Genomic DNA, 27829 nt, shown 5'->3' with positions numbered 1-27829 from the left:
ACCCTGCGCACACTCACCCTGCGCACACTCAGCCTGCGCACACTCAGCCTGCGCACACTCACCCTGCACACACTCACCCTGCGCACACTCACCCTGCGCACACTCACCCTGCGCACACTCACCCTGCGCACACTCACCCTGCGCACACTCACCCTGCGCACACTCAGCCTGCACACACTCAGCCTGCACACACTCACCCTGCACACACTCACCCTGCACACACCCTGCACACACTCAGCTGCACACACTCACCCTGCACACACTCACCCTGCACACACTCACCCTGCACACACTCAGCCTGCACACACTCACCCTGCACACACTCAGCCAGCACACACTCACCCTGCACACACTCACCCTGCACACACTCAGCCTGCACACACTCAGCCTGCACACACTCACCCTGCGCACACTCACCCTGCGCACACTCACCCTGCGCACACTCACCCTGCGCACACTCAGCCTGCACACACTCAGCCTGCACACACTCACCCTGCACACACTCACCCTGCACACACTCACCCTGCACACACCCTGCACACACTCAGCCTGCACACACTCACCCTTCACACACTCACCCTGCACACACTCACCCTGCGCACACTCACCCTGCGCACACTCACCCTGCACACACTCACCCTGCACACACTCACCCTGCGCACACTCAGCCTGCACACACTCAGCCTGCACACACTCACCCTGCACACACTCACCCTGCACACACTCAGCTGCACACACTCACCCTGCACACACTCACCCTGCACACACTCAGCTGCACACACTCACCCTGCACACACTCACCCTGCACACACTCAGCTGCACACACTCACCCTGCGCACACTCACCCTGCACACACCCTGCACACACTCAGCTGCATACACTCACCCTGCACACACTCACCCTGCACACACTCAGCCTGCGCACACTCAGCCTGCGCACACTCAGCCTGCACACACTCACCCTGCACACACCCTGCACACACTCAGCTGCACACACTCACCCTGCACACACTCACCCTGCACACACTCACCCTGCACACACTCAGCTGCACACACTCACCCTGCACACAGGAGTGGAGCCAGGGGTCGGTCCTGACCTCTCAGTGCCCCGTCAGCCACCTGCTAATGCCAATGACGCCCCGTCCCAGGCCACCCTCAGGTCACCGCTTTTCCTCCCCCACCCCCCGCACCCCCATTTAAACGTTCCCGTATAAAACTGGAAGACTGGCTGCCTCGGGGGCGGCGGGGGAGGTGGCCAGGGCCCCAAGAGCAGTGGTTCTATTTCTAGGGCCAGTGGCAAGCCGTGCCCCCCCTCCCCCCACTCCCCATCACATGTCGGCCCTGGCTGTCTGCTGGAGACAGGCGAGCGCGGAGAAACAAAGGAATAAAGTCTGCTCCTTCGCCTCGCTCACCTGATGTCATTCCCTTCCGAGTCTTATTATTATTTTTAAATATATATATTTTATTGCTTCTTTACAGAGAGGAAGGGAGAGGGATAGAGAGCTAGAAACATCAATGAGAGAGAAACATCTACCAGCCGCCTCCTGCACACCCCCTACCGGGGATGTGCCCGCAACCAAGGTACATGCCCCTGACCGGAATCGAACCTGGGACCTTTCAGTCCGCAGGCCGACGCTCTATCCACTAAGCCCGTTTCGGCCCGACTCTTATTTTCAACCGTTCATTGGAGAAACCTATTTTGGTCTTAGAAAAGTCAAGTTAAGAAAAATATCTTTATTCTTAAAAAAAAAAAAAAAAAAAAAAAATGACCACACAGATGAAACCCAGCTCCTCTGCCAGGCCCTCAGCCACAAGGGCACCAGGAGCCCATGTCGGAGAGAGGGAAGCTTGAGGACTGTGTCAAGGTCACACTGTAAGGACAGAGATGAGGGCAGGTTTGAACTCAGGTCTGTCTGGGTCCAACGCCTGGGGTCTCTCCTGTGTCTTTTCTCCCCCCACCCCTCCACCCCCATCCTAGCACCCAGACCCTCCCCTTCTTTCTTCCTGGGAAGGCCCTGGCTGGGATCTCCAGGCCCCTGGTCAGTGGGCTGAGCTCACCTTGCCCCCTGCCGGAGCCGGGATCTTAGCCCTCCTCTCCCTCTTAGATGCAGTCACCCCTACCCCACCCCCACTCCCACCCCAGCCCTACCCCACTTCGGCCCCCAGACAACAGCCCCTCCTTGGGGTCGCTCTGACCCCAAGGGCCGTCCGGACACCTAGCATGGATCCCTAAAGGAGCAGGTGAGCAACCCAGCGATGATGAAACTCTGATTCCTGTGCAGATGTTACACCTCACAACCACCCGCGGAGGGGAACACGATTTTCATCTGTGTTTTCACAATGAAAACTCCTGAGGCCAAGATCAGCCAAAACGTGGTGAGCAGGGAGAAGAGCCGGAGTCAGGCCAAGCCTCCTAGACACCGAGTGGCCAGATGATGATCTCTGAATGCATAATAATCCGCCCACTCAGTGTATATCCCATAGCATAAAAGGCTAATATGCAAGTTGTCCCCTCGACCAGGAGTTCAACCTGCAGGCAGGCCGGCCAACTGCCCATGTCCCCTCCCCCTGGCTAGGCTGACCGAACCCCACCCGTGCACGAATTCATTCACCAGGTTCTAATATATATTATATATATATATTAGAGAGAGAGAGAGAGAGAGAGAGAGAGAGAGAGAGAGAGAGGGGCTATGACTGGAAGTGGGCCCACGCTCACAGGCCTGGGCTCTGACTCCAGCTGTGTGACCTTGGGCCAGTCTCTCTCTGGCTTTCTCGCCTTTCCTCTGGAGCTTGGAGACGGTGTACACCCTCCCTGCTTCACAGCGTCGCCCTGAGGGTTGTTTACCAACACTGGCACCAGAAGTCCTCAGACCGGTGCCTGGCACGCGGCTTCACGCAGGTTGGCTGCTCTGTGTCTTTAAGAAGTTCTGTTATGGGCAGCCCGCATCATGGGGGCCAGGTAAGACCTTCACTACAGTCAGAATCCTAGAAGGGCGAGCTGACCTACCTCGGGAGCGCCCGTCTATCTGGTTACTCTTCTCTACAAAGGAAGAAGGAAGGAGCAAACAACAGGAGGCTCGCCAAGGTGCTGGGACAGGGTCTTCTCCCTTCGCCCTCTTGTTTCTCATTATGGGGGGAGGGGGTGCTAGTGGGTGACTAGGCGCTCAGCAGAGCCGGAGCTGGCCTCGCAGCCTCCCCGTGTACAAGCAGGATGACCTTGACCATGTTCCTTACCCTCCCAAACATCTGTTCATTCCGCCGCAGACGGGGAGGAGAGGGCCAGCGCCAGTGGGCTGGGGGACAGGATCTGTGACACCCCGTAGGGAGCGTTCCACCAGGATGGAGACCCTGCCCCTCAGCAGCCCTGCCACCCGCCCTGCAGGAGCGCCCTCATACCTGCCCCTGTCCCCTCGGGCCTGGGACAGTGTGTCCTGTGCTCCTGTCTCCAGAAGCCGAGGGATCGGGGCTTACATAATGACTGCTTTGCTGGGGGAGAGTGCGCCCCGGAGTTCCCCACACCCACATCCCCACCGAGGGGACCAAAGGCCTCTGCTGGCAGAGAGAGGACCAGACCTCCGCCCTCCTAGCTTCCCCACAGAGCACCCCCCACCCCCCACCCCCATGAGTTTAACAGATCGCTCCCCAAATTAAAAATACAGGACACTACTCACCATCTCTGGTCTCCCGCTAAGACTCAGGGCCATGTGCACACTCCCGGGGGGAGGAGCGCAGTGCCAGCCGCACGTGGCGCCGTGGCGTTCCCACGGGCTGGGTTCTTACGCACTTCCCGGAGCTCGCTGGCCTTTGCCGCACTGTGTTCCTCCGCCTGCTCTTCCAGTCTATCCTCTCCCGGCTGCCTTTCTAGGTTCCCGCTCCTCCCCAACTTAATTTCCTCTCCAGTGTTTCCCGATCCTGACCCAGGCTTTCTCAACCCTGGCGCCGCCACACGTTTGGCCGCTGTTTCTGATCCAGGGGCCGTCCTGTGCTTTGGTCCGGAGGGTGTTTAGAGCATCCCTGGCCGCTACCCGCTACGTGCCAGCGGCGAGGTCTCCTGAGGCCACAAATGCCAACGGCCCCTGGAATGCCAAGTGGCCCTAGGCAGGAGCCGCCATGTTAACCCCGCTGAGTCCAGTCCCTGTTGACGGAGTCACTTCAGGAGATCCTACTTCCATCTCCGTGCTTCTGTGTCAGTGAGACCTAGTGCCCTGTGGCCCTCTGCCCCGGCCTGGGAACCCCCGTGCGTCTAGCCCCTCCCTTCCAGGCGTGGTGTCCATGGAGGAATGTGAGTGGGATGTTGATGTATGACCATGTTCAACAAGAGGCCAGTGTTGCTCTGGCACCGTATGAGTCAGGGTTCTCCAGAAAATCAGAGCGAACAGGATGTGTGTGTGTGTGTGTGTGTGTGTGTGTGTGTGTGTGTGTATATAAAAAGAAAATTATTTTAAGGAACTGGCTCATGCAATTCATGGAGATTACAAGTCCAAAATCTGCAGGGCGGGCCCGCAGGCCGCAGACCCAGGGCAGAGTTGCTCTGAGTCCAAAGGCTGCCTGCTGAAAAATCCCTCCTAGGCCAGGGGAAGGCAGTCTCTCTATCCAGGCTATCACCTGATCGGATAAGGCCCACCCACGTTACGGAGGGTAATCTGCGTTCCCCAAAGCCCGAAGATTTACTAGTAAATGTTGATCTCATCCCAAAAAACCTTCACCAAAACACCCAGAACAACGAGTTGTTTATATATATATATATATATATATATATATATATATATATATATATATATATTATTTATTTATTTTTACAGAGAGGAAGGGAAGGGAATAGAGAGTTAGAAACATCCATGAGAAACATCCATCAGCTGCGTCCTGCACTCCCCCTACTGGGGATGTGCACACAACCAAGGTGCATGCCCTTGACCAGAATCGAACCTGGGACCCTTCAGTCCACAGGCTGATGGCTCAATCTTTGCATTGAGCCACAATGGGTAGGGCCAGAATAATGTTTGGCCAAATATCTAGGCACCGTGGCCCAGCCAAGCTGACACAAACAACTGATCATCACAGGCAGCTGACAAATTACTTGATGACAAAGAGGGAGATGAGGCCAGGCTTCCTTGATTACTGTCTGAAATGTCATTGCTACAGATGCCACACGGGGCCACCAGCGGCTCTGCGGCCTGGTCAGAGCAGCCGCCTGGGGAGCCTCGAGAAGATCCGGGTGCCAGAGCCGCCCTCGGAGAGGCGGGTGCGTTTGGTGTGAGGCGGAGCCCAGGCAGCGGTGCATCGTGGGAGAGCCACAGGTGGTCCCAGCCTGGCCAGGGCCGAGAGCCGCTGGGCTGAATGAATGAATGAATGCGTGACCCGTCCTGCCCCAGGATGGAGCAGCAGGGATGAGCAGGCTTTGCAGGAAGCGGATTGGGCTTGAGTCCTCCTTCTCTTAAGGTGAGGGTGGGGTGTTGGGATGGCCATTGTGCTGGGGAGGGAGAGGGGGGGGGGCGGTTGAGAAGAAAACACTTGGCAAGCACCCATCCCCGGAGGGAGGGGACGTGTATTCCCTATCAATAGGTAAGGTGACCAGACGTCCCGCTTTTGGCGGGACAGTCCCGATTTTTAACAATTTACCCCGCGTCCCATGGCGTTTTAAAAAAGTCCCGGTTTTTGGAAAGAATGCACGACAAGCTAGGGGATGGTGGGAGAGAACAGGAAGGGAATATACGGTTTTCGGCGGCCATGTGGCTATCTAGCCAGGATATGAGTTTTATATTATTTTTGTTAATTTTATAATGTTAAACTTTAATAGTAACAAATAATTGTTGAGAACTGATTACCGAGAACTGCTTACCAAAGTTCGCATTGTTGACCAGTTGTTAGAATTGTGGAATACGCGCTGTCCTTACCAGGAATGAATGCTGCGACTGAACGCATTTTTTTCCTACGGCAAATAAAGTGTGGACTCCAGAAAAAAATCACAATTAAGTGTTGAGACTTTGAAAGCCATGCTATGGGTGAAATATAATTTAACAAATTCTTGTGAAAAATTTCATGACCTTTTAAACAACGACAGCAATCTACTAAAAAAAAAAAAAATTCACTCAAGTGAGAAATATGCCAAAGAATAAAATAATACTGTACATAAGTTTTTTATTTATTTATTATATTTGTAAATGGTACTTATGTGGAAATTTTTTAAAAATTTCCACATAAGTACCATTTACAAATATAATAAATAAAAAGTATATTACAATACTATTTTTTGTGTTCTATGAACATTTTTGTTGCTTCATAGAGACCAAATTTTTAATCAAGAACACACCCCCCCCCCCTGCGCGCCCCGGTCAATGGTGTCCCGCTTTACCAATGTTAAAATCTGGTCACCTTACAATAGGTGCCTGTTCCCTTCTCCCATTTGGCATGAACAGCCTGGCGTCCCTGCCCATCGTGGGCAGTTCCTATTGAACACTCCCGCTTTCCCTCCCATGGACTGAGCTGGGAGAGGACCCTGCCAAAGGCAGGCATTGTTTCATCATCACGGTGACCCGGGCGAGGAAGGCTTGATGGCAGCCCCAGGCTCTGGAAGGACCTGGAGGCTCAGAGAGGTTAGGGGACCCGCCTGAGGCAGGTGCAGACAGTCCGGGATTTGCCTGGCACTCAGGTTAGAGCTTCTGAGTATCTCGCTTCCCGAAGACTGAAGTCCGAGCGATGGCCCCCGGGAAGGAGGAAGCCCCAGGTGCCGCCTGGTTGGCCGCTGTCACACCGTGTGCCAGGGACGCCCGAAAAGTGACAATGCCTCTTTCAGAAGGAGCGTGCGGCTCCCTGGGACCCAGAGCCAGCATGTTCCTGGAAAGAGCAGCTGTCGGCGGGGACCGCGCTGTAAAAGAAAGGGCTCCTTCACTGCGGGAAGCAGTCTTGCAACCCCTTTAGCAGGAGAGGCGAGGCCCGAGGTGCACCTGCCCAGGGGGGTGGAAGGAGGCGTGGCCTAGGAGCAGGTCTGTGCACAGGGCAGACAGCGCCCACACGTCCACTCTGCAAATCAGTGACAGGTAACACCATTCCTTTCTTTTTCCAAGTCAAAATTAGGCGTTGAAGTCATCTCTAAACAGTTCCAAAGATTTCAGAGTGCAGCACATCGAGTGACTCGGGGTACCCGGCGACTGCCAGCATCTGAGACGTAGGCATCCATCTGCCTGGGCACCGGGTCCCCCCAGGCTCACTCTAGACTCCGCCCTGAGAGCACGAGATGCCTTCTTCTCGCTGTCCCCAGCACGTTCATTTCCAGACTCATTCACGTGGCCTCACACTTTAAGAAATTTTAAGTCATGAAACGTACTGCAGGTTTTAAAATAGCAATAAAGTATGTAAATATCCTATCTAATAAAGAGGGACTATGCAAATTCACCCTCACGCCATCACAAAGCTGGCGGTACCCACAGCCAATAAGGAGGGAATATGCTAATTGACTGCCCTGCCCTCAAAGATGGCAGCACTCACAGCCACAAGGTGGGGTGCCCAGTTCCCTCAGCCCAAGGTGCAGGCAAGCCTCCGAAGGCAGCTGCCTGAGGCTCAGGTAACCATGGCCGGCCGAAGCTTGTGCACCAGCAGTAGCAACAGCAGAGTGGGGGTGTCGCCTTCCCCTGATCACCAGGTCACACCCCTGAGGGCTTCCAGACTGTGAAAGGAGGCAGGTCGGGCTGAGGGATTCCCCCTCCAGTGCATGAATTTTCATGCACTGGGCCTCTAGTATATTTATATATTTATTATATACTAGTGGCCCATGCACAAAATTCATGCATGGGGGTAGGGTGTCCCTCAACCTGGCCTGCATCCTCTCCAATCTGGGACCCCTGTGGGATCGGGCCTAAACCGGCAGTTGGACAACCCCCTCACAATGCAGGACTACTGGCTCCTAACCACTCACCTGCCTGCCTGCTCACAGATCTGTTTTCAGGACCCAATGCGCTCACACAAGCACAGCAGCCCTGTGTATTCCGGACACTTGAGGAATGCCACCTGCCTCTTCCTTTGGTTAGTTACGGTGAGTGTGGCGGGGGGTCAGGGAGCTCGTGGAGAGGAGGGGACAGAGTGAAAAGTCACCTGCAGAATGACTGTAAGTTTGAAACATGCTCAGGTGGCAGGGTGGAGTTGGGCAGGTGGAGGCATTGAGCAAAAAAGAAAAAGAAGAGAGCACTCATGGCCATGACAACAGTGTGGTGATTGGGGAGGACAGAGGTAGATGGAGATGGAAGCGGGCCTAGAAGGGATGAATGGTGGTGGGAAAAAATAAAACAGAATGTATTAAAAATAAATTAAAAATATATATAAATCTGTCAAACTATAAAAAAAAAAATAAAAAAAAATAAAAAAATAAAAACATGTTTTTCTCCACTAAGACCTAAAAGGTGAGAGAGAGAGAGAGAGAGAGAGAGAGAGGTAGATGGAGATGGAAGCGGGCCTAGAAGGGATGAGTGGTGGTGGTTTTCCTTTCCAGTTTTAAAGACAAGCAGGAAAGCGGTGCCTGTGTGCAGGAGAGCGTGGCTTCCGTCTCAGGTGTGACAGTCTTGTTCCCAGGTCCGCCTCCGCTGAAAGGTGAGAAATCTCACCCCAATCTTGTTCCCTAGTGACGGGCGCCTAGTAATACTTCCACCCAGGCAGGCAGCGGGGTCTGGTGTGACTACAAAGGTGAGATTGGGAGATGACAAAAGCACCTCTCCCAGTCTACACAGCCTGCCACGCTGGTCTGCAATCCCACCATCACCATCCCGGGGGCGCCCTGCAAGTTCTCAGGCCCCCGGCTGAGAGGCTCTGCAATCCCCGGTTTGGCTCTGTGGATAGAGCATCAACCTGCTGACTGAGGAGTTGCGGGTTGCATTTCAGTCAAGGGCATGTACCTTGGTTGCCGGGTCCTCCCCGGCCCCAGGCCCTGGTCTGGGTGCATGCAGGAGGCAACCAACCAATGTATTTCTCTCACATTGATATTTCTATCTTTCCCTCGCTCTTCCTCTCTCTCTCTCTCTCTAAAAAAAAAAAAAAAGAGAGAGAGAGAAAGGAAGAAAGAATAAGAAAATAAAAGTGATGTGCCCCAGGTGTTATAACCAGGGGACCTTCCTTTAAAAAAAACAAAACTTAAAAAAAAAGAAAGTTAATATAAAACTCAATGTATATATCTGTGCATATATGGTATGCCTACCATATGGTATACTAATGTGTAAGTATATACATAGATATATAAACTGAGTAGCCAGATTATTATGATCTCTGAACACATAATAATCTGGCCACTCAGTGTCTGTGTGTGTGTGTGTGTGTGTGTGCATGAATTCGGGCATGGGTGGGGTCTGGCCAGCTTGGCCAGGGGGAGGGGACATGGGCGGTTGGCTGGCCTGCCTGCTGGTCAAACTCCAGGTTGAGGAGACAATTTGCATATTAGCCTTTTATTATATAGGAATATATACTGAGTGGCCAGATTATTATGCATTCAGAGATCATAATAATCTGGTCACTAATTGTATATATCTGTACTAGAGGCCTGATGCATGAAATTAGTGTATGGGGAGGGGGGGGTTCCCTCAGCCCAGCCTGCACCTTCTTGCAATCTGCAACCCCTCGGGGGATATCCAACTGCTGGTTTAGGCCTAATGCAGGAATCCCTCTCACAATCTGGGACCTGCCTGCCTGATCACCCCTAACTGCTTCTGCCTCAGCCTCCACACCTGGGACCCGGGCTTCCCTCCCTCTGGCCAGCTGCAGGCACCTGGCTTTGTCAGGAATGACATCCAGAATGACATCCAGTCTATCCAGTCTAATTAGCATATTATCCTTTTATTAGTGTAGATATGAGTCATTTTTCACGTGTGTACATATCTGTGTAGCAACCATTCAGATGAACACATAGGACAGTCTGGCCCTGGCTGGGTAGCTCAGTTGGTTAGAGCATCACCCCAGTACACCAGGATATAGAACAGTTCCAACACCCCGAAGACCCCTCCTTAAGCCAGAACCCCTACCCCCAGGCCAGGTAACCTTTATTCTGTCATACAGATTAGTTTAGTCTGTTTGTAAACTTTGGATCACAACAGGCCTGGGGATAGGAGTTCTGGGGTGGGAACGTCTGCTCTAGGTCTTTAATCATGTGGTCTGGCCCTGCCCAGGCATTAGGGGTGAGCTAATTAAATGTTTGACCAAATATAGCAGGCTGATTTTTTTAAAAGATCTTTATTGTTGAGAGTATTACAGATGTCCTTTCTCCCCACAAAGCCCCCATCCAACCCAGTTCCCACCCCACCCAGGATTTCATCGCCTTGTTGTCTGTGTCATAGATAATGCATATCCTGTGTAATAAAGGTGTAATATGCAAATGGTCGTTACATCGTGAAGCGTAATGACTGACCGCATAATGAGCAGGGCAGCAAGCTACAAGTGGGCGGTGGAGAGCTACAGAAGGGAGCAGGGTAACAAGCTATGAAGGGGGCGGGAGGCGCTACAGGAAGGCGGAGTAGCAGGCGGAGAGCTACTGGAGGGCGGCAGTGAGCTACTGGTGAGCTACTGGTGCACAAATTCGTGCGCAGGCCTATTAATACTGTTTCCCCGAAAATAAGACATCCTCTGAAAATAAGACCTACTTACAGGTTTCCTTCTGAGTGAAATATAAGGCATCCCCTGAAAATAAGCCCCCCCCCCCCCCCCAGGCTAAACATGAGAGATTTGGTCCACTGATTCTGAAAGAAATGGTCACAGGAAATTCAGGAATTGGATTGTTATGATGATGTTCCAGAAGATGATGACATGATTGTCATTGAATAAATGAGTAAATTCTTGATACTGTAGGATTCACAGTTTGTCTGGTTTGTATTGACAACTACCGTACTACCATACAGGTAATAAATTTCCTTTATTTTCATTTAACAATAAATGTGTACCGTATTCTTCTTCATGGAAAAATAAGACATCCCCTAAAAATTAGACTTAGCGCATCTTTGGGAGCAAAAATTAATATAAGACACTGTCTTATTTTCGGGGAACAGGGTATGTATATAAGCTCTTTGGTTAATCTCTCCCTGTCATCCCTCCCTCACTTCCCTCTGAGATCCATCAGTCTGTTTTATGTTTCCATGCCTCTGGTTCTATTTTAATCAGATTCCTTGTTCATTTATTTTGATTTTTAGATTTAGTTGTTGGTAGATATGTATTTATTGTCATTTTATTGTTCATATTTTTTCTCTCTTTTCTTCCTCTTCCTTTTCTTAAAGAATACCCTTTTACATTTCATGTAATCCTGTGATGAACTCCTTTAGTTTTTTCTTGTCTGTGAAGCTCCTTCTCTGACCTTCAATTCAAAATGATAACAGGCTGCTAATTTTTAAGTTGATAATTTGTCATGGCTGGTGAATGATGTTATTGTTGTATCATAAATCAGCGAATGAGATACAAGACGCCTTAATGAGCCAATTAATTAGGAGTCGTTTATTGAGCGTGGCCCATAGAGAGGTGTCTTTTCCAAATCTCTGGGCAACACATACAGGAAGTTTCCCGTATTTATACTTTTCGAGCCTCTTTGCAGATATTACAAAGGGCTCTGTGTGAGTTATTGTTACAGACAGGTGTAACCTTGAATACATAATGAGTTAGTGCTTGGCATAAGAATATGAGAATTATTATCAGTACTAGAGGCCTGGTGCATGAAATTCGTGCACGGGGGTGGAGGGTCCCCTCCGCCCAGCCTGCACCACCTCCAATCCAGGATCCCTCGGGAGATGTCCAACTGCTGGTTTAGGTCCCATCCCAATGATCGGGCCTAAACCGGCAGTCTGACATCCCTCTCACAATCCTGGACTGCTGGGTCCTAACTGCTCACCTGCTTACCTGTCTATTGCCCCTACCTGCCCCCCTGCTGGCCTGGTCTCCCACACACCTGCTGCTCAGCCATTTGTTCACCCTTCCCTAACCCCCCTGTTGGCCTGGTCTCCCCACGCAGCTTGTTTGGTCATCTGTTAGGTTGCAATGGTTGCTTAGGCTTTTATATAGATAGATTATATAAATATTAGTCTATTACATTGGATGGCTAGCTTGCAAGGTCAGACAGTTAAATTTATCTTTTTCTATTATTTGAACTAAAAACAAAATCATTTTATAGTACAAGAGACTGTTTTAAAGGGACAGGGTTTTCAGGTCAAGGGATTATCTAACAATAGCAGGGAGTTTCAAACAGCAGTTTTCTATACAAGACGGAAGTTACTATGCTTCATTGTAACTACCCAAATGGTTACAATGGCAGAAAAATGGTTCCCCGCCCCTGGTGTAGAGGGAACCACTCCTTTGGGTCCAGGTTCTGTTCACGAGTTGCATCCCACGGTGTAGTCTGTGTGGGCGCTGAGTGGGGATGAGCCCACGTTCCTCCGTCCTCCCGTCAGTGGGCACCTGGCTGACCCCTGGCTGACCCCTGGCTGAGGCTCTGCATGGCGCTGCTCAGATGTTCTATCGAACTTTTGTGCTGGACAGACACCCCTCGTTCTCTCGTCCGTACGTGGAGCACCAGGACATGATGTGTTCAATTCTAGTGTACACGGCCACGTATGAAAACCTGTGTTTTGATGAGTTTCCGGTGCAGGTGGTCTTGGACTGCGCTTTGAGAAACTCCTCAAAGCTAAGCACCCGATGGTGTGAGCAAACACAGTCCCTTCAGTCCGCCTTTCTCGGGCCACCGGCCGGGAAGGGCTTGCTTCTCTGAGATGCTGGCAGGGACGTGGGAGCTGCAGAGAATGAGAAGTCACTGTCCCAGGGCGCCTCTTCGGAACCAATCTTCACAATTTACTTCCTTTGCCGCCGAGAAGCTGCCAACAGGAGAGCATTGATGGGCTGAGAGGGGAGAAGCCAGGACACTGTGCCTGTCAACCACGTCCCTGCCATCCCAGGCTCAGGCTAGAATAAGGACTCACTGAGGATAACGGCAAGTGCTTTTACCAGATTTGCTGTGAGAGACGTGCGTGGGCCCGTGGGCCAGCTCTGTGGGCAGTGTCTGTCCCTTCCTCGTCTTACACATGCCCACGGTGGAGAGATTCCTGACTCTGGAAGGAGACGAAGAGATGGTGGCCCCGCTGGGCCAGCAGGGGTGACGGTGGAGACCAGTGGCGGGGACAGTGTCTTCCTTGGTCCACTGGCCATTAACACAGACGCAGGGCTTCTCTGAGGCCAGGCCGGGAAGCAGGACTCCCGCTGGCTGGGCTGGGAAGCCTGCTCATGCTGGCCACGCTGGCTCCCGGGCCTGCCGCAGCCTAGTCGCACGCTGCCCCCTGCTGTTTGTCGCTGAGCACTACAGCCAGGGGCCTGCACAACTGACAGCAGGCAGGCCTCAGGGATGAGAGGCCCTCAGGGGAGGCAGTTGGAGAGGGAGTGGAGGCGGTATGGAATCAAGTGAGGAACTAGCTCATGTAGGGACATTTGAAGAGAACTAAGCTTTTAGGATCACAGTTCTTCTATCTGTTGTACCCCGCCCCCACCCCCACCCAGCTCTTCCAGACACAAAGGGACCTCCTGTCTGCGTCGGCAATGTCTGGAGGTGTTTTGGGTTGTCACTGTGGCACCTGTGTTCAGAGGACAGGGACACGGCCAGCCTCCTGCAAGATACAGCCAGCCGCCCACCACACAGTGCAAACCATTCCTAGTGGGGGCGTGGACCAGAAAAGCGGAATCCCAGAAATGTGGTGTGAGGCTGTAGCTATTCATCTCCAGAGTGGGGAAGGGGTCCAAGCAGTGCCTGGCTGGTTCCCAGGACGGTCACGTCCAGAGTTGTTTGGCTTTCTGAGCAGCTGCCCCAACCTGAGGGACCACAGCTCCAGGAGCCTACCCTGCTTACCCCGAGACACGGGCACTATTTGTTGTATAGTATCATTGGCTGGGTAATAACTGTGTCCTACTTTCAGTGTAATTACCATGTGTTTGCCAATTGCCTTTTACACCTGTAGCGCTACTGCCTCCCGCTTCCTGCATCCACAGTGGGATTCCTGGGCATCTCACAGTCCCTGTGCAGCCGAGATGTGCCACCGTCACCCCACTTTACAGATGATGGGAGTCGTAGACTCTGCCAATGCCCCAGGCACGCCCCACCCCTTTCTGTCCGTCAGCTTAGGAAAGGCTAGCCCAGCTCAGTGCCCCGATGGGACAGTGCTTCCAGCTCAGAGAGGACACCGAGGCCCAGAGCCCAGGGAGGCGAGGTGGTCCAGGTCACAGTGGTCAGACAGGAACAGGACCCAGTGGCAGCCCCTTCCCCGGAGCCTCTCGCCCATTGGAAGCCGCACCTCACAGTCCCAGTGCCTGAGCCTGAGCCTGAGCTGAGCGCCTCCCCCAGCCCCGGGGCCCGCCACACAGAGCCAGCGATGCACAGTGAAGAGAAAAGACATTTAATCATCTCGCTCTAATCTCATAAAGCGCTGTTTCCACAAGTGCGGGAGGGATTGCTTCAGCAGCATTTACCAGTGATTCCGACACACGCAAGAAAACGCCCAGAAACCGTGTGGATGCCACTTTAATTTCGCACTGACGGAGAAAGGTGCACCGATGGCAGCTTAGTGACCATCCGCATCTTTAAATTAACCTTTGCTGGGGGCGGAGGGGGAGAAAGGAAAACAGGGAAGGATGACAGTGACAGGGGGACCAGGGCACCTCGGTCTGCTAACAAGGGCTCCTGGAGACATCACCCTCAACCCATGAGCTAGTCAACAAGACAGGCAACAGTTAAGACACATTAAAAAACCTAAAAAAAATAAAGAAAAAAAAAAAAAAACAACCTAAAAAAAAAGAGAAAAAACCCCATCACAGTTCATTCTTAAAACCAAGCACAAAAACTGATAGTGGATACGAGGTCCCGCGTGCCCGTCTGCTTCGAGGCCTTCGGGGGGCGACCGCACAGCGTGGCTCACGCAGGGACTGCGTGGCACCTGGGCCACAGCACCCCGCCTTGTGGTACCGCAGGTGCGCCCCCTCCCGGGCAGCCCGCCTGCGGGAGGGTGGGACATGCCTCCCGGACAAGCGGCGGCCCCAGAGCCCGGGGGAGCAGGCTGTGTGCTTTGGAGGCGCTGCCTCTGGAATGTGCCACGGGCTGCGCTGGGCGGGTTGAGTTTCGCTCCACACCGTTTAAGTGCTCACTTTATCTCTCATGTGCAAACTGTCACTGTCTAAAGCTTTCAGAAGGACGCGGATAGGTACGAACACCCCGCGGAGACAAGGGGCATCGGGGGTCGGGCCCCTGCTCCGGCGGGCTGGGCGGACAGAGGTTTGGAGAAAGGCCGTGTCTGCTGCGCTTGAACTCGAGTCCCTGATTGGGCCGCGGGAGGCGGTCCTCAGTAGCTGATTGTCCACTCTTTGACGGAGGCATCGTGGGAGGTGGTGACCAGCGTGTGCTCGTCCAGCCAGGCCAGGCTGCTGACGTGGTGGAGCCGGTGGGCATCTGAGGAGAGAGACACAGTTTAAGGAGAGCCCGGCTGCTCGGCTGCTCCGCAGACCTTGGGGGGATGACGGAGCAGCCATGGGGGCCCGGACTCGATGTTAAGGAATCCCCTTCCCCTCGCTGCGGAAGGATTGGGCTGGGATGGAGGAGAAGCGGGCTGACTCTCAGGACACTGCCCGACACAGGACGATCCCACCCAGGACGTGAGCCATGAGGGATGACGGCCTGTGACGTGGGCTGCTGCCTCATGTGGAAATGACGTGTTGCAGTAAATACAATAACCATTAAAAATAACTTCCTGTTTCTTTTTTAAACTGGCTGCTAGAAAGATTTAAAGCCCCCAGGATGGCTCTCCTGAGGCTGCCGTCAGAGCGCGCGAGGCTGAGGGGGTGGAGGGGGAGGGGGAGGGAGGAGGCGATGGCCTGAATGCTTGTCCTCACCGTTTCTAAGTTGAAAGCTAATCTGGCTCAAGGTGACGGCATGAGAAGTTCAGGCCACGGACGGGAATGCTCTCAGAGATGTCAGAGCCCACGGGCACAAGTCCTGACCTGGACGAGGCCCCACCAACCACGCTGGCACCCTGACCTCGGGCTCCCCTCCAGAGCTCGTTTCTGTTACAGTAAGCCCGTGTGGACTGACTCGGCAGCCGAATGGACTCCGGCAGAGATTTCAGAGGCCGACTCAGCACGGGCCTGTGGATGGAGACCCCTCGACCACCCCTGCTGTCAGTCTGAGGGCCAGCTCGGCCCGCAGAGCCTGGCTGGACGGGGAAGGAGGAGACACGCGGTCACCGGTGGCCTCCCCGGAAGGACAGAGGGGATACTGGAGCCCCGGGGCCAGCTGCCTGGGGGCCCATGGGTGTGAGAGTCACCTTGGATCTTGACTCTGGTCTCGGGGTCACTCAGGGTCCAGACGTACACCATCATGTCCATGCCCCCGGAGGCAAAGTGCTCGTTGTCCGGTGACCAGGCCAGGCAGACGATTTTTGCGTGGTGCCCGTAAAACACGTTGTTCTCCTAGTTGCGGGGTAAAAACAGAGGCAGCAGAGGTCAGGGGTCGGGCCAGGGATGGATCCTCACCAACACTCCCAGAGACCAGGAGCGCCAGGCGACGCCTCCGGCTCTTGGCCTCCTTGTAAGAACCCCACGTAGTCCAGCATCAAGCACCGGCCACCGTCAGAGCCCTCAGCCCAGCGAGGGGACACGGAAGGCCCGGCCAGGGAATGCCGACATGGGAAGCATGAGCCGCCCCCCCACCCCCACCCCCGCCCCGCGGGGCCGGCCGCCGGGGCAGAGCAGGCGGCTTTGCATGCAGCCGCTTCCAGAGCGTGCCCCGGCCGGAAGCCTCTCACTAAGGGCTTGCTAACAGCGTACGCCATCTTGCCAACCCCCAGAAACGGCCCGGGATCGTCTTTCTCGTTTGCTATGCCGGCCTCTGTGGATTCTGCTCCCGTGAGTTACTCAGGCGTTTCAAGGCTCCTAACAGGCAAACGAGGCCACTGAACACGTGACCTGGTGGCACCGTCGGAAGGGCCCCTCTTCGGGGTGGGTGGGGTGGTGTGTATCTGGACAGGTGAATGCCAGCACACACAAGTACTCTTGTTCACTGCCTTTTGTTATGGTACGTTTTACAGCGGGATAAAGAGTTAATGGGAGAGTCGAGCTGGTGAATTCTTTTAACTGCTGTAGCTTTCAGAACATCCATGTTGGGGGGCCCCAGGGACTGGGGACCTCTCCCCATCCCGCACTGCCCCCTGCCTCTCATCCCGCCAGGGACCAGGTCTCTCCGAAGCACGGCCCCGTTTGTGAGCAGGACGGGCACCGGCCAGGGCAGCTGTGCTGTGTGTGAGCCAGGAACCCTCACCCCCACGTGCAGAGTGCCCTCGGCTGCTCCCTGCGCCCTATGGCCGAGAGAAAAACCGGACCAGGCCTCTGACAGAGAGAATGGCCTCAGGGCAAGGAGGGCACTTAGCCGCCCAGCTGAGCCCTCGGCACTTTCAAGCAGCTGCCGCCCAGCTCCCTCGCTCCTCGGAACTGGGACCTCTCCTGCCCAGAGCACAGCTCCCACGGCAGGGTCTGCCCATGCTGGCCACCCTCTAAGAGCAAAGTCGCCTGCTCCCGTGCACCGATCTGGTCGGGGACAGAGGGAAAGGCCGTGGCCCCGACCCGCCACCCGCACGGCCCCGCCCGGGGACACCGGACAGACTGGCACTCACCGCGTAGCCGTCGGCAACGCTGAAGACGGTGACCACCTTGCTGGCGTCGCACACGGCGAGGAAGGCGCCGTCGTGGGAGTAGGCCAGGTCGGTCACGGGCCCCTTGGCCTCCAGCAGCTTGCCCTCGTCCTTCAGCGAGGTGCCCAGGATGGAGTACAGGCGGACGTTCCCGTCCTGCAGGGTCAGGGCCGGGGCAGTGACTGGGGGGGTGCTCCAGGGAGGGGCCCTAAGCACCCCAGTTCTGAGTCTGTGTCTGGGTGCTGGGGAGTCTATTTACAAACACTCCAGAAAGTTCCAGTGAGGGCTCCCAGCACTCAGCTGCTCCTTCTGGCACCTGCTCCCTGGCAAACCTCCCTCTGCCCCGCTCTTTCAAAGGCCGTGCCTGCCCATCAGCCCACGTGCTGCCCTAAGCCCCAAGGGTCCTGGGTCAGGGATGCCCATGGCAGCTCCCAACAGCCTGGGCATCGGGGGGTGGCTCTGCTGCATGCAGGGAGCCTGACAGGGTGGATGCGCCTCGGGTGCCTCCCCTTCGGGGCAGGGAGCTCTCAATTTTATGCCCCCGGGGCCTGGCACTGAGAAGTGTAACTCTCACTGGGATGAGTTGGGAGGGTGGCAAGGGAGAGCACCTGGGACGGAGCTAAGAGGAAAGGGCGGTAACCGGGGTAGGTGGTGTCCCTGCAACCGCCTGAGGCCGCTCCGGGCAAGCCAGAGCCCAGCCTGTACTCAAGGCGGCTGAGCTGCCTGCACCCCAGAGGCGGTTCAGGGTCCCGGTAGGTCTTAAACGCCCTTCCTGGTGCCCTGTGCCGTGTGCCCAGAACCAGGACAAGACTCGCCAGGGGCTGGGCAGACCTCGGGGACTGAGGTCACCAGGGAGGGGTCCTTGCTGGTTCCCAGGGGCCCGGTGCCACTCCCTCCCGCTTTGCCTGAGAGCCCCGCTCTCCCAGCCCAGGCACCAGGGCAGCGGCCTTACCGTGGCCCCGACAGCCACCATGTCGCCGCCGGGGTGCACCGCCACCACCTCGGGCTCGTAGCCGGGGCTGTCGATGCTGAAGCACTTCCTCTGGTCCTTCAGCAGGACGATCTGCGGACACAGGCAGCGGTCAGCGGGAGCCGGCACGCGGCAGCTCCGGTCCGGCTCCCTTTCTGGCCTTGCTGGGGGGACCGTGCGCGCCAGCCTCGGGCCTGGGACCCCGAGTATGCTTCCTCCCTCACCAGCCAACAGGACAGCGGCGGGTCCTAGTCACAAACTGCAGGGAACACTATCGCCCCTAGTGCCACATCACCGCCACAGCACCTACCCCGTTTCCCCGAAAATAAGAGTGTCTTATATTAATTTTTTCTCCCAAAGTTGCGCTAGATCTTATTTTCAGGGGATGTCTTATCTTTCCATGCGCTAGGTCTTATTTTCGGGGAAACACGGTACCTCCCGGGAGGCTGGCGATGTGCGGACATTAGCGCCTCCAGGTACTTAATCAGCCCCATACGCAGGATGCTGAGCTGCTTCCCCCGGCGGAGGGTGAAGCACCAGGGACCACAGGACTCCAGGGCACCCTAAGTTCTGGTCTCTCAGGCCCGAGGAACTCCCTTCATGAGCCTGCCCTGCTGACTGTGAAGCGTCCAATGTCGTCAGTGCGTCTCCATGGCCTGGAGTGGCAGTGCTGGCACCCCATCTTACAGAGGAAACGGGGCCCTGGCTGACGCCAGCAGGCTGCCCCCCAGCAGCGCAGCCCCAGGAGGGGAGCACAGGACAGACGGCTCCCTGTGCACTTCTCTGCTACACCACCCAGGCCTCGTTCCTCCTCCTCTGATGGGGACAGGGTCCTCCGGAAGGGGGGATAGCGGGGTGGTGGGGAGGTGGGGGGGAGCAGGGGCCTGAGTGCCCGGGTGCCCGAGCCCTATGGCAGGGTTCTGGGGACAGACATATTGGGGCTTGATCCCGGCTCGGCCACCATTGCCTGCAGCCGGAGTCTCAGACCCCTGGGGTCAGAGCGTGAAGGCAGAATCCAGGGCACAGGTGAGTGCCATCAACCAGCAGCCCTGAGTCCCCGGGAGGCGGCGAATCGCCCATGCACAGAAAGCACCTGCAGCGCCCACGGCCCACGGCCCCCTGCCAAGGCCAGGGGTTCAGACAGAGGCCTGGAAAGTGCCCTCTCGAGGAAGCCTCCACCCGTCCACCCATGAACCTCACCTTCCAGTCCCTCCCCCACGCGGCTCAGGCGTTCTAAGCCATTGCTCCTCTGCCCGCCACTGACCACCGGCCTTTGCAGTAACTGCCTGGCAGGAAGCTGTGTTATCTAGGACACGGAATCCATTCTCCCCGAAGCAATTAAGCTCACAGAACGGGGAGGGGCTGGCAGCTTCTTTAGCAGGGTTTGCCTCTCCTGCCAGCGGGGGCCCATCACCCCTGCCTTCCTGACCCCCCGCTGGGACGCCCAGGTCTGCCGGGAGATGGCTGCCAGAGCAGAATGCCGTACAAAGTGGGTCAGGCCGGGGTCTCAGGCAAGGGCGTTTCATTCCAGAAATTCTGAGGAAGTATGTAGGGACCTCACAAGAATGAATGAGGACCAGGCGGGGAGCGAGAGCCGCAGACTCCTCCCTGGTGTGGTGCCCCTGCCTGCCATCAGGAGGCCTTGGGAGGTCACCAGATCACCCAGGCTTCAGTCTCCTCCCTAAGCAAGGGGCTTACAGAGGCGCAGGGCCTGTAACCCCCCGTGAGCGGTCAGAGGTGAGGAGACAGAGCTCAGAGGGGTGAGAGAAATGCCTGAGTCACACAGCACCGCCCCTGGAGGGCTGGGATCATGAACATGAGTGAAGACTCAGCCCTGCTCTGCCCCTCGGAGGCCTCACAGCAATGGACACACAGGGCCTGACGCTCGCATGCGGGATCTGAGCGGTTGCCTGGGCTCAAACCCCAGCCCTGCCCTTTGCCAGGTGCACACTTTGGACAACTTGCCCTCTGTGCCTCCGTGTGTTCATCGGGAAGAAGCGGACGGCCCCACACGTAACTGACAGGACTGCTGAGTGAACATGCAGAAGGCCAGCAAGGCAAAGAGCTCAACGAAAAGGTCTGTTCCAGCACTGAGCCATGGGATGGGACGGGACAGGATAGGAGGGGTGGGATGGGATGGGACGGGATTCAGAGATGGACGCTGCCCAGCTGCCCGCCCTGCCAGCCAACACCACGGGGCCATACCTGCCCGATGCACACAACCACTGTGTATCCTCCAGGGCCGACAGCCACGCACTTGGGTTGAACGTCCAGTTTCACCACCCCCTGGCCGCTGTCGGAGAGAAGGAGAGCACATGACTGCTACGTTTGGGGGCTCAGGTAGGTGTGTGTGCACACACTGACTGTGAGCCCGCGGCAGCTCCAGCTGCTCCGGAGGACATGCCGCTGTAACCCACGGGGTGGGGGTGGGGGTCGGCTAAACCCGGGTGGGAATGACTCAGTCTGGGAGAAAGCTGGAAATCACGGCGGGGTGGAGGGTGGGGGCCTGGGGAAGGGTGACGAGAGGAACAAAGGGAGTCATTTCTGCTGCTATTTAAAGTAGTTAAGTACCCACCACCCCGCTGCACCGTTACTGTCCTGTCTCCCTTCCAAAGACCGTTTCCTGGGTGCAGACAGTACTGAGCTCTGCCCCCCTCAACCCATGCCATTTTAGAGTGAGCATCTCACTCTAAAATACATGGTGTCCCCCCAAAATGCATACACTCGCTCTGAATAATTATGAAGGCCGTGATTATTAAAATCCATTTCATTTTCAAAACTGAGCTGTCAGCTGCTCAAGGGTGTATACATTTTTGGGAACACCTGTATAATCCATTGTTTTTAATGGGTTAAAATTGTGTTCTTACTTCCAGCTGATAGTACGAAAACACATTCTAGAGAAATGTGCACACACAAAAACTTCCCTGAAAACAATAAACTGAGGAAAATCGCACATAACTGGGCCAAGCATGGGGTCCCAAAGGGTCAGGGACAGGCCGGGAGAGGGCGGCCAGGCTGCGGCTCTGCCGGCCGAGGTTCTCTCACGCACCGAGGCTCAGGGGCAGTGCGGCCCGGAGGAAGCAATGCTGGGTCACTGGGCAGCAGGGAGAGGACTGGGGCCGGAGGCCGGGTTCCGGGGCGGTTCCTGAGCTCATCCTGAGGCCTAACTGACCACGGTCCCGAAAGGGGAGTGAGCCACAGCACGCATGTCCGCTACGATGGGTGCCTGCCCTACGAGGGTCACCAAGACGGCCCCCCGGAGCCTGCCGCCTCTGGGAGGATGGTGGCGTCTACACAGCTAACCGCAGTGAGGTCTGGGGAGTGGGTGCTGGAGGGGGAGCCTGCCTGCGGGCAGGGATAGGACCCCCCTTCCTCCTTGCCCAGCCCTGGAAACTACAGAGTAATTGTTAGAGCGACCAGCCGCTGCCTGGACCGCCAATCAAACACCAGGGCAAACTGAACGCGCACTGCTTCTCTCCCCCATCGCCTAGTGCCCGTCCGCCCGTGGGCAACTGCCATACACCAGGCACCTCACCTTACGATGAGGAACAGAGCCGAGGAGGGGCGGGGAGACCTGTGCCCCGGCCTCCCAGGCTACACATGGTCCCGGTCTGCGCGCACCTGGACTCTAACCCAGCTCCTGGCCAAGAGCCCAGCAACAGAGTGAGAGTCCAGGACCGGAAGCGAAGACGGGGGAGCCGCTGTGAGAGTGGTGACTGGTGGGCACAGCGCCCTCTAGGGGCAGAGCCGCGTCCGGGGACTCCGGGCAGCTCACCTGTAGTCCCGCAGCGTGAGGTTGGTGTACCGCACCGTGTCGTCCATGCTGCAGCTCACCAGCTGCCCGGCCTCGTCCACGGTCATCCTGGACACCTGGTTCGTGTGGCCCTTCCCAGTGAAGGAGTCGTTCTCCCCGGTCTCAGAATCCCAGTAATGTGGGGGGGCGGTTAGGGAAAAGTCGGACCTCCAGAACGGGGGGTGGGGTGCCCACAGCCAATCCCTGTCCCAGGCAGCATGCTGGTCCCGAGGCGAGCTCCCCGTGCTCATCTACGTCTGAATCTCAGAACCGTCCAGGTAAACCAGCAAGACTGCCGACCCGATGCGGGCCAGCGGGCCATTCCTAACCAACATGCCGGCCAGAGCCTCCTGCGGTAGCGGTGCACAGGAGGGAGCAGAGGTCACAGACTGCGCTGAGCGAGGCGTTAGCAGCGTAGACAGATCACAACCCAACTACGGAGGCCGCTGCTGTGTAACGGCCAGTGCTGTGCTCTGCTCCTTCTGGAACCTGCTGTGGAGCCCACGTCCAGCAGCAGGAGGCTGGCTGTGCCCGCTGCTCAGCAGATGGACACCAAGCTGCCCCAGGTAGAGCCTGGGCCGACCCATCGCAGGGGGCCATGTTCGTGCCTCGTGAGCGCCAGGTGCTTGGTGTGAGGTGGTTTTAAATGACGAGATTCTTCCTTCACTTCAGCGAGTGAGCCTCATTCCCAATGCAGTTCCAGCTCCCGCTGGGAAGCTGGTGTGCGCTCTGCGCTGACCCTCCTGTGATGGGGACCCCTGCACTAGACCCGGCAGGAAACGAACGTGTGTGCACTGACACAGGGTGGGATGAGCGGGTGCGGGGTGGGGGTGGGGGTGACACGACAGGTGGGGGGGAGAGAGAACCCAGGCCATCTGGAGGTAGGGGCTGCACACCCCACCAGGAGAGGCAGGTTCTAGCGCCTTCTCCCCCCCCCGTGGACATACGCCCCTTTCCCCTGCATCTATTTACATGTAACGGGACTGAGGGTAAGTTCTCTGCCTCCCTCTCTTGGGATGGGGGGAGACTTCTGGATCTCATGAAAATGACGAAGGTCTACAGATGGGTCTCTGGAGGCGTCCAGCCGCAGCACAGAGACTGGGAAACTGTCTACACAAGGGCAGCTCAATGATGCCCCCCACTGGGAGCCAGGCCTGGGTATGGGCACCTGTGGGGGCACCCGACAGACACCTGCTCCAATGTTAAGACGGTCCCGGGAGGAGGGATTACCAGCCCCGGCCACAAGCACAGGGGTGGGGCGGGGAGGCGGAGGAAAGGGCGGTCACACAGAGTCCATCTCAGTGCTGACCGGAGAGCAGCTCGTTCTGGTTCCAGCCCCGCTGCCCACAGGGGCGGTTGGCCGTGGGTAAGGCTGCAGCAATCTAAGCTGGCTTTCCCATTTCTAAACTAGAGAGCTCTACTAAGAGGTCCTGAGTCCTTTAGAACCTGAGACTCAATGCGTGGACTGCTGGGAGCGGGACAGGCCAGGACTAGTCACGGACAGGGGAGCACCGCTCAAGGCTACAGAGTGAGAGGTGGCCCGCCAGGTCACGGCCATGGCGCTCGAGTGGCTGCTGACAGCTGGCTGGCCTTGCCTCTGGCACCACCCGAGCAGGAAGCCCCACCGCACCCGCCAGCGGCCCCAAGCCAGCGCCGAGTCAAAGGATATTGATGTGTCCGTCGTGGCTCCCGGAGTAGATGTAGGACTTGCCGCCGTTTTTATGCACCGTCAGGCACTGGATTGATTTGCTGTGACCCTGGTGGAGGAGGCAGGGCGGGAGCTGAGGACACGCCAGCCGGCCTCTGCGACTTCCAACTGCTCCCTCCCAACCCCAGCCGACCCCGAGTGCCCTGGCAGAGGCAGATCTGGGTGGCAGAGGACTCCTGGTCGGGCTGCAAGTCTCCCGAGATTACAAAATCACTGGGGCTGATGGCGGGAGAAGGCAGAGGGCAGGCCTTGGGGATCAGGGACAAGATCCGGTGGAGTCTTCCCCCCCCTCTGCTCCTCCCTGCTGCCTTGACCCCTGGCCAGGTACTTGAGGCCTCCACACCTCAGGCTCCATCCCTTCCGAGTTTGCTTCTCACCCCTCATGCCCAGAGGGCTCCCCATGTGCAGTCCCACGTCCCAATCCCGCAGGAAATCCAGGCCCGCCTTGGGCCACCTGGTCCTCCTCCTCGAGGTTCGTGTGGGCTTCCCAGGCCTGACGGCGCTCCCCTTACCCTGCCTGGGGCTCTGGGGGTCACAGCCCGTGAGCCCCTCACTGAGGGAGGCTGAACCCTCCCGACAGGAGGAGGGGTGAGGGCCCCTGGCCTCCCACCTGGCTAAACACAAATTCCCCCCAACAACCAGCATCCTGCCACTTTGCCAGAACCCCGGGCCTGCCTCCCGTCAGCCCCCAGCCTCTCCCCTCCTGCCTCACGCAGCAGGTGCCCCGGGCAGCCTCACCTTGATGACCCGCAGGGGTTTGCTGGGATTGTTCTTGTCCAGGTAGTTGATGTACCCGGACAGGGAGATGCTGAGCAGGTGGTCCTTCTGCCACAGGCAGCCCAGCTGCTGGTCCAGGACGTTGGAGCCCATGGGGAACGTGGTGACGACCGAGTTCACGTTGACGTCCCAAATTTTCGAGGTTTTGTCTCCGGAAGCAGAAAGCAAATGAGTGCTATCAGGACTCCAACTAATCTACTCAAACAAGACGGTGTGCACGTGTCAGATCTCGGTGGGAAGTGGCCTCAGAAAGCAGCCCGGCCACAGCCCCCACAACTGAGCAGGGAGAAGCAAAACCAGAATGGGGGACATGCCGGGGCAGGGAAGGGACGAGGTCCAGGCCATGTCCCCTGATGGATGCGACCCCGAAGCTCTGGACCATCCCCCGACTCTGAAGCTTCTAAAGCAAATCTGTTCGGTGAATGCAAACCGGCCCGCCCACGACCACAGACGCAGCCACGGACACGAGCCCATACTCACAGCATAGATGCCTCCGTCGTGAGCCTTGCCCCCGCCCAGGGTGCACACGCTCTCTCCCGTCTTCCCGTCGTAGATGTGTATCTTTCAAGAGAGGGAGGCGGGGTTACTGTGCATGCCGAGTGCTCTTCCCGACCATTTTGTCAGTTCCCGACCGACTCAGAGAATTCTCTAAGCTCTGCTCCGTTCAAGAGGAGACAGCCGAGTCTCCAGTGCTGAGGGGACAGCCCGTTCCAGGTGGGAGAGGGACATTCCTACGGCCCCACGCCGAGATGGCTTTAGGGAGTTTGTTCTGAACAGTCACCCAGGACGATCAGAGGAGCCCCCTCCATGGCCCCAGCCCGGCCCGGCCCTCACCTGGCCGTCAGCGCTGGCCGTAGCAAATCTGTTCCCGTCGGGGGAGAAGCGCACGCAGTTGACGAAGCGGCTGTGGTCCTGCGGAAAGGGGACCGTTATCCACCGCGGACAGGGGGTCCGGGAAAGCCCTCTAGGAAGCACAGTGCCTGCCTCTCAGCTACTGCTGCTAACCGAGCCACAGCCACAGGAAGGCCTCGGAGCTCCCGTTAGCGAGGGCTGGCTCTGCTCCTGCCTTATCCATCTCTGCCTGGAGGCCCCTGAACACCCCAGCCAGGGCTCCGTCTGCTACGCCATGTCCCCTCATCTGTGGGGCAGAAGCACCTCTTCCCTCTCCCCCGGAGCAAGCTCAGGCCCAAGCCCGTGCCTGCTGTGATGGAGCCGCCTGCCCGAGGCCCCAGGCCTGGCCCACGCCCAGCTCCGCTGTGGGGTTGTGCTCCTGGCTCCTGTGTCCGCTGACCCCTGCTCTAAGGGTGCGTGCTGTTCCCTTCAGTCCTAGGCATGCGGAGCGGGAGGACGGGGCTTCCCAGCAGGGGCACCACCCACTGAACCAAAGTGAGATTGAGTCAAAGTGCCAACCCGGGCTCTTGGTGCCCTGCCTGCACCGGCACACTCGCCACCTACCACTGCGAGGCCTCGGGCCTCCAGGCACCTGTTACAGAGACACCAGACCCGAGAGGCCAGGCTGTGAGGAGCCGGTCTCCAGTTTCCCGTGCACAGCTCTTGGCTGAGCCAGCTCCGGGCCGAGCAGGAGGCTGGCAGGCAGGGGCCCTGGCGGGGAGCCACTGAGGTCAGATTCTTAACTCCTCAGGCCACCTGCAGCCACTCTGCTGTCCACTCCCGGCGGGAAGGAAGCCAGCCACACGGCAGGGTCCACCCCGCCCGCCCTCGGACCAGCGATGCTCGAAGCCAGGGCAGGAGGGTCTGAGACACTGCCTCCTCGTTCCCCCCAGTCCTCAGGGCGGCCCCGAGGTGAGAGGAAAGCTCTGAAAACAAACCAGGGCTCAAACCCTGGACATCTGGTCAGACGGCCAGTTCTCTCGCCCCCCAGGTTTTCTCCAGAGTGGACAGGGAGGGTGGTTGGGCCAGGGGGCTTGGAACCTTGTGACTAAGAGGCTTGGCAGGCGGGGAAGAGGGGACAGGGCTCCCTACCTAAAAACTGTGAGCTCACCGCAGCAGAGCGGGCCTCGGTGCCACCGTGGGCACTGCCCCTCTGCCCTGGGCGTAGGAACAGGCTGTGGACTAGAGGCACTGAGCCACCGGTGGGTTGTCGTAAATTGCAGTTTCACTGGTTCCCTGAGAACCCGGCTCACTAAAGTCAGAACGCCCTCCTGAAAGGAGTACCGGGCGGCTAGGCCCTTGCCCCCTCCTGACTGATGATCCCATTAGGGTGCCACCGCCTCTCCTTCGAAAGGCCGCCCCCCAGCACGGTCCCGTCTCCTCAGTCACAGCACTCAGCCGGCCCCGATGTGGCGGGACACTACCCACGGCAGGTGCGTATGTGCCCCTGCAGGCCGGGGACGATGCAGGCTCCAGGAGGGGCCCACAGACCAATGCCACCCCCACTCCGAAGTCCTGGTGCTGGGCAGCTTTTAAAACCCCCTCTCAGCCTCCCCTGCAATTGGGGCCAAGTGTCCAGAAGAGAGGAGACTGCTGTGTGTCCTGAAATAGCCCATTAACCCAAAGAGGGAGGGAGCCCACAGTCCACTAGCCAAAGAGGGGCTAAAAATAGCCCTTCCCGCGGGGAGGGGGGGGGGGTTGGGACAAAGGAGGAATGGCCGGGCAGCATCTGGGGCGGGTTCCAAACCTGAGCATCTCACGGCCACCCAGCCTGGCTGCCGCCTACTGCACTGGGGCTTGTGGCTCTGTCCCACCCAATCAGCCCGCTGGGGTCACAGCACGAGCCTGTGGGCTGGCTCAGCCTCCGAGGTCCCTCCTGCTGACCGTTAGTCACATCAGCACTTACTGAAGCTCCCAAATCCTCCCTGTCATTGCCGCGGCCCTCACTCCGCCCTCTCCGCACTGAGAAGACGGAGGCGGAAAGCCATTAGGTGATGAATAAGTCATGCACCCAAGTCCATGCTA

The 27829-nt window shown here is 57.2% G+C and overlaps 2 protein-coding genes across 2 annotated transcripts in view; both read right to left on the bottom strand.

Annotated features, from left to right (window-relative positions):
* The window catches only part of SLC2A9 (solute carrier family 2 member 9), a 58941-nt gene extending 55108 nt beyond the window's left edge, over positions 1 to 3833 (bottom strand). The window contains exon 1 of the mRNA XM_084863251.1: positions 3671 to 3833. Coding sequence (XP_084719377.1) covers positions 3671 to 3703 — 33 coding nt within the window. The 5' untranslated portion in view covers positions 3704 to 3833. The remainder of the gene's footprint in view (positions 1 to 3670) is intronic.
* Positions 3834 to 14372: 10539 nt separating this feature from the next.
* WDR1 (WD repeat domain 1) overlaps positions 14373 to 27829 on the bottom strand; it is a 30151-nt gene continuing 16694 nt past the window's right edge. The window contains exons 6-15 of the mRNA XM_084885557.1: positions 25748 to 25825; positions 25394 to 25474; positions 24875 to 25108; positions 24093 to 24185; positions 22411 to 22562; positions 20841 to 20928; positions 18618 to 18728; positions 17648 to 17821; positions 16304 to 16448; positions 14373 to 15432 (exon numbers count right to left, since the gene is read on the bottom strand). Coding sequence (XP_084741683.1) covers positions 15326 to 15432; positions 16304 to 16448; positions 17648 to 17821; positions 18618 to 18728; positions 20841 to 20928; positions 22411 to 22562; positions 24093 to 24185; positions 24875 to 25108; positions 25394 to 25474; positions 25748 to 25825 — 1263 coding nt within the window. The 3' untranslated portion in view covers positions 14373 to 15325. The remainder of the gene's footprint in view (positions 15433 to 16303; positions 16449 to 17647; positions 17822 to 18617; positions 18729 to 20840; positions 20929 to 22410; positions 22563 to 24092; positions 24186 to 24874; positions 25109 to 25393; positions 25475 to 25747; positions 25826 to 27829) is intronic.

Source organism: Pipistrellus hanaki (genome assembly GCF_964339955.1).
Source record: "Pipistrellus hanaki genome assembly, chromosome: 1".
Taxonomy (NCBI): Eukaryota; Metazoa; Chordata; class Mammalia; order Chiroptera; family Vespertilionidae; genus Pipistrellus; species Pipistrellus hanaki.
The sequence above is the reverse complement of the archived record's forward strand: the minus strand, read 5'-3'. Positions and strand labels throughout refer to the sequence as shown.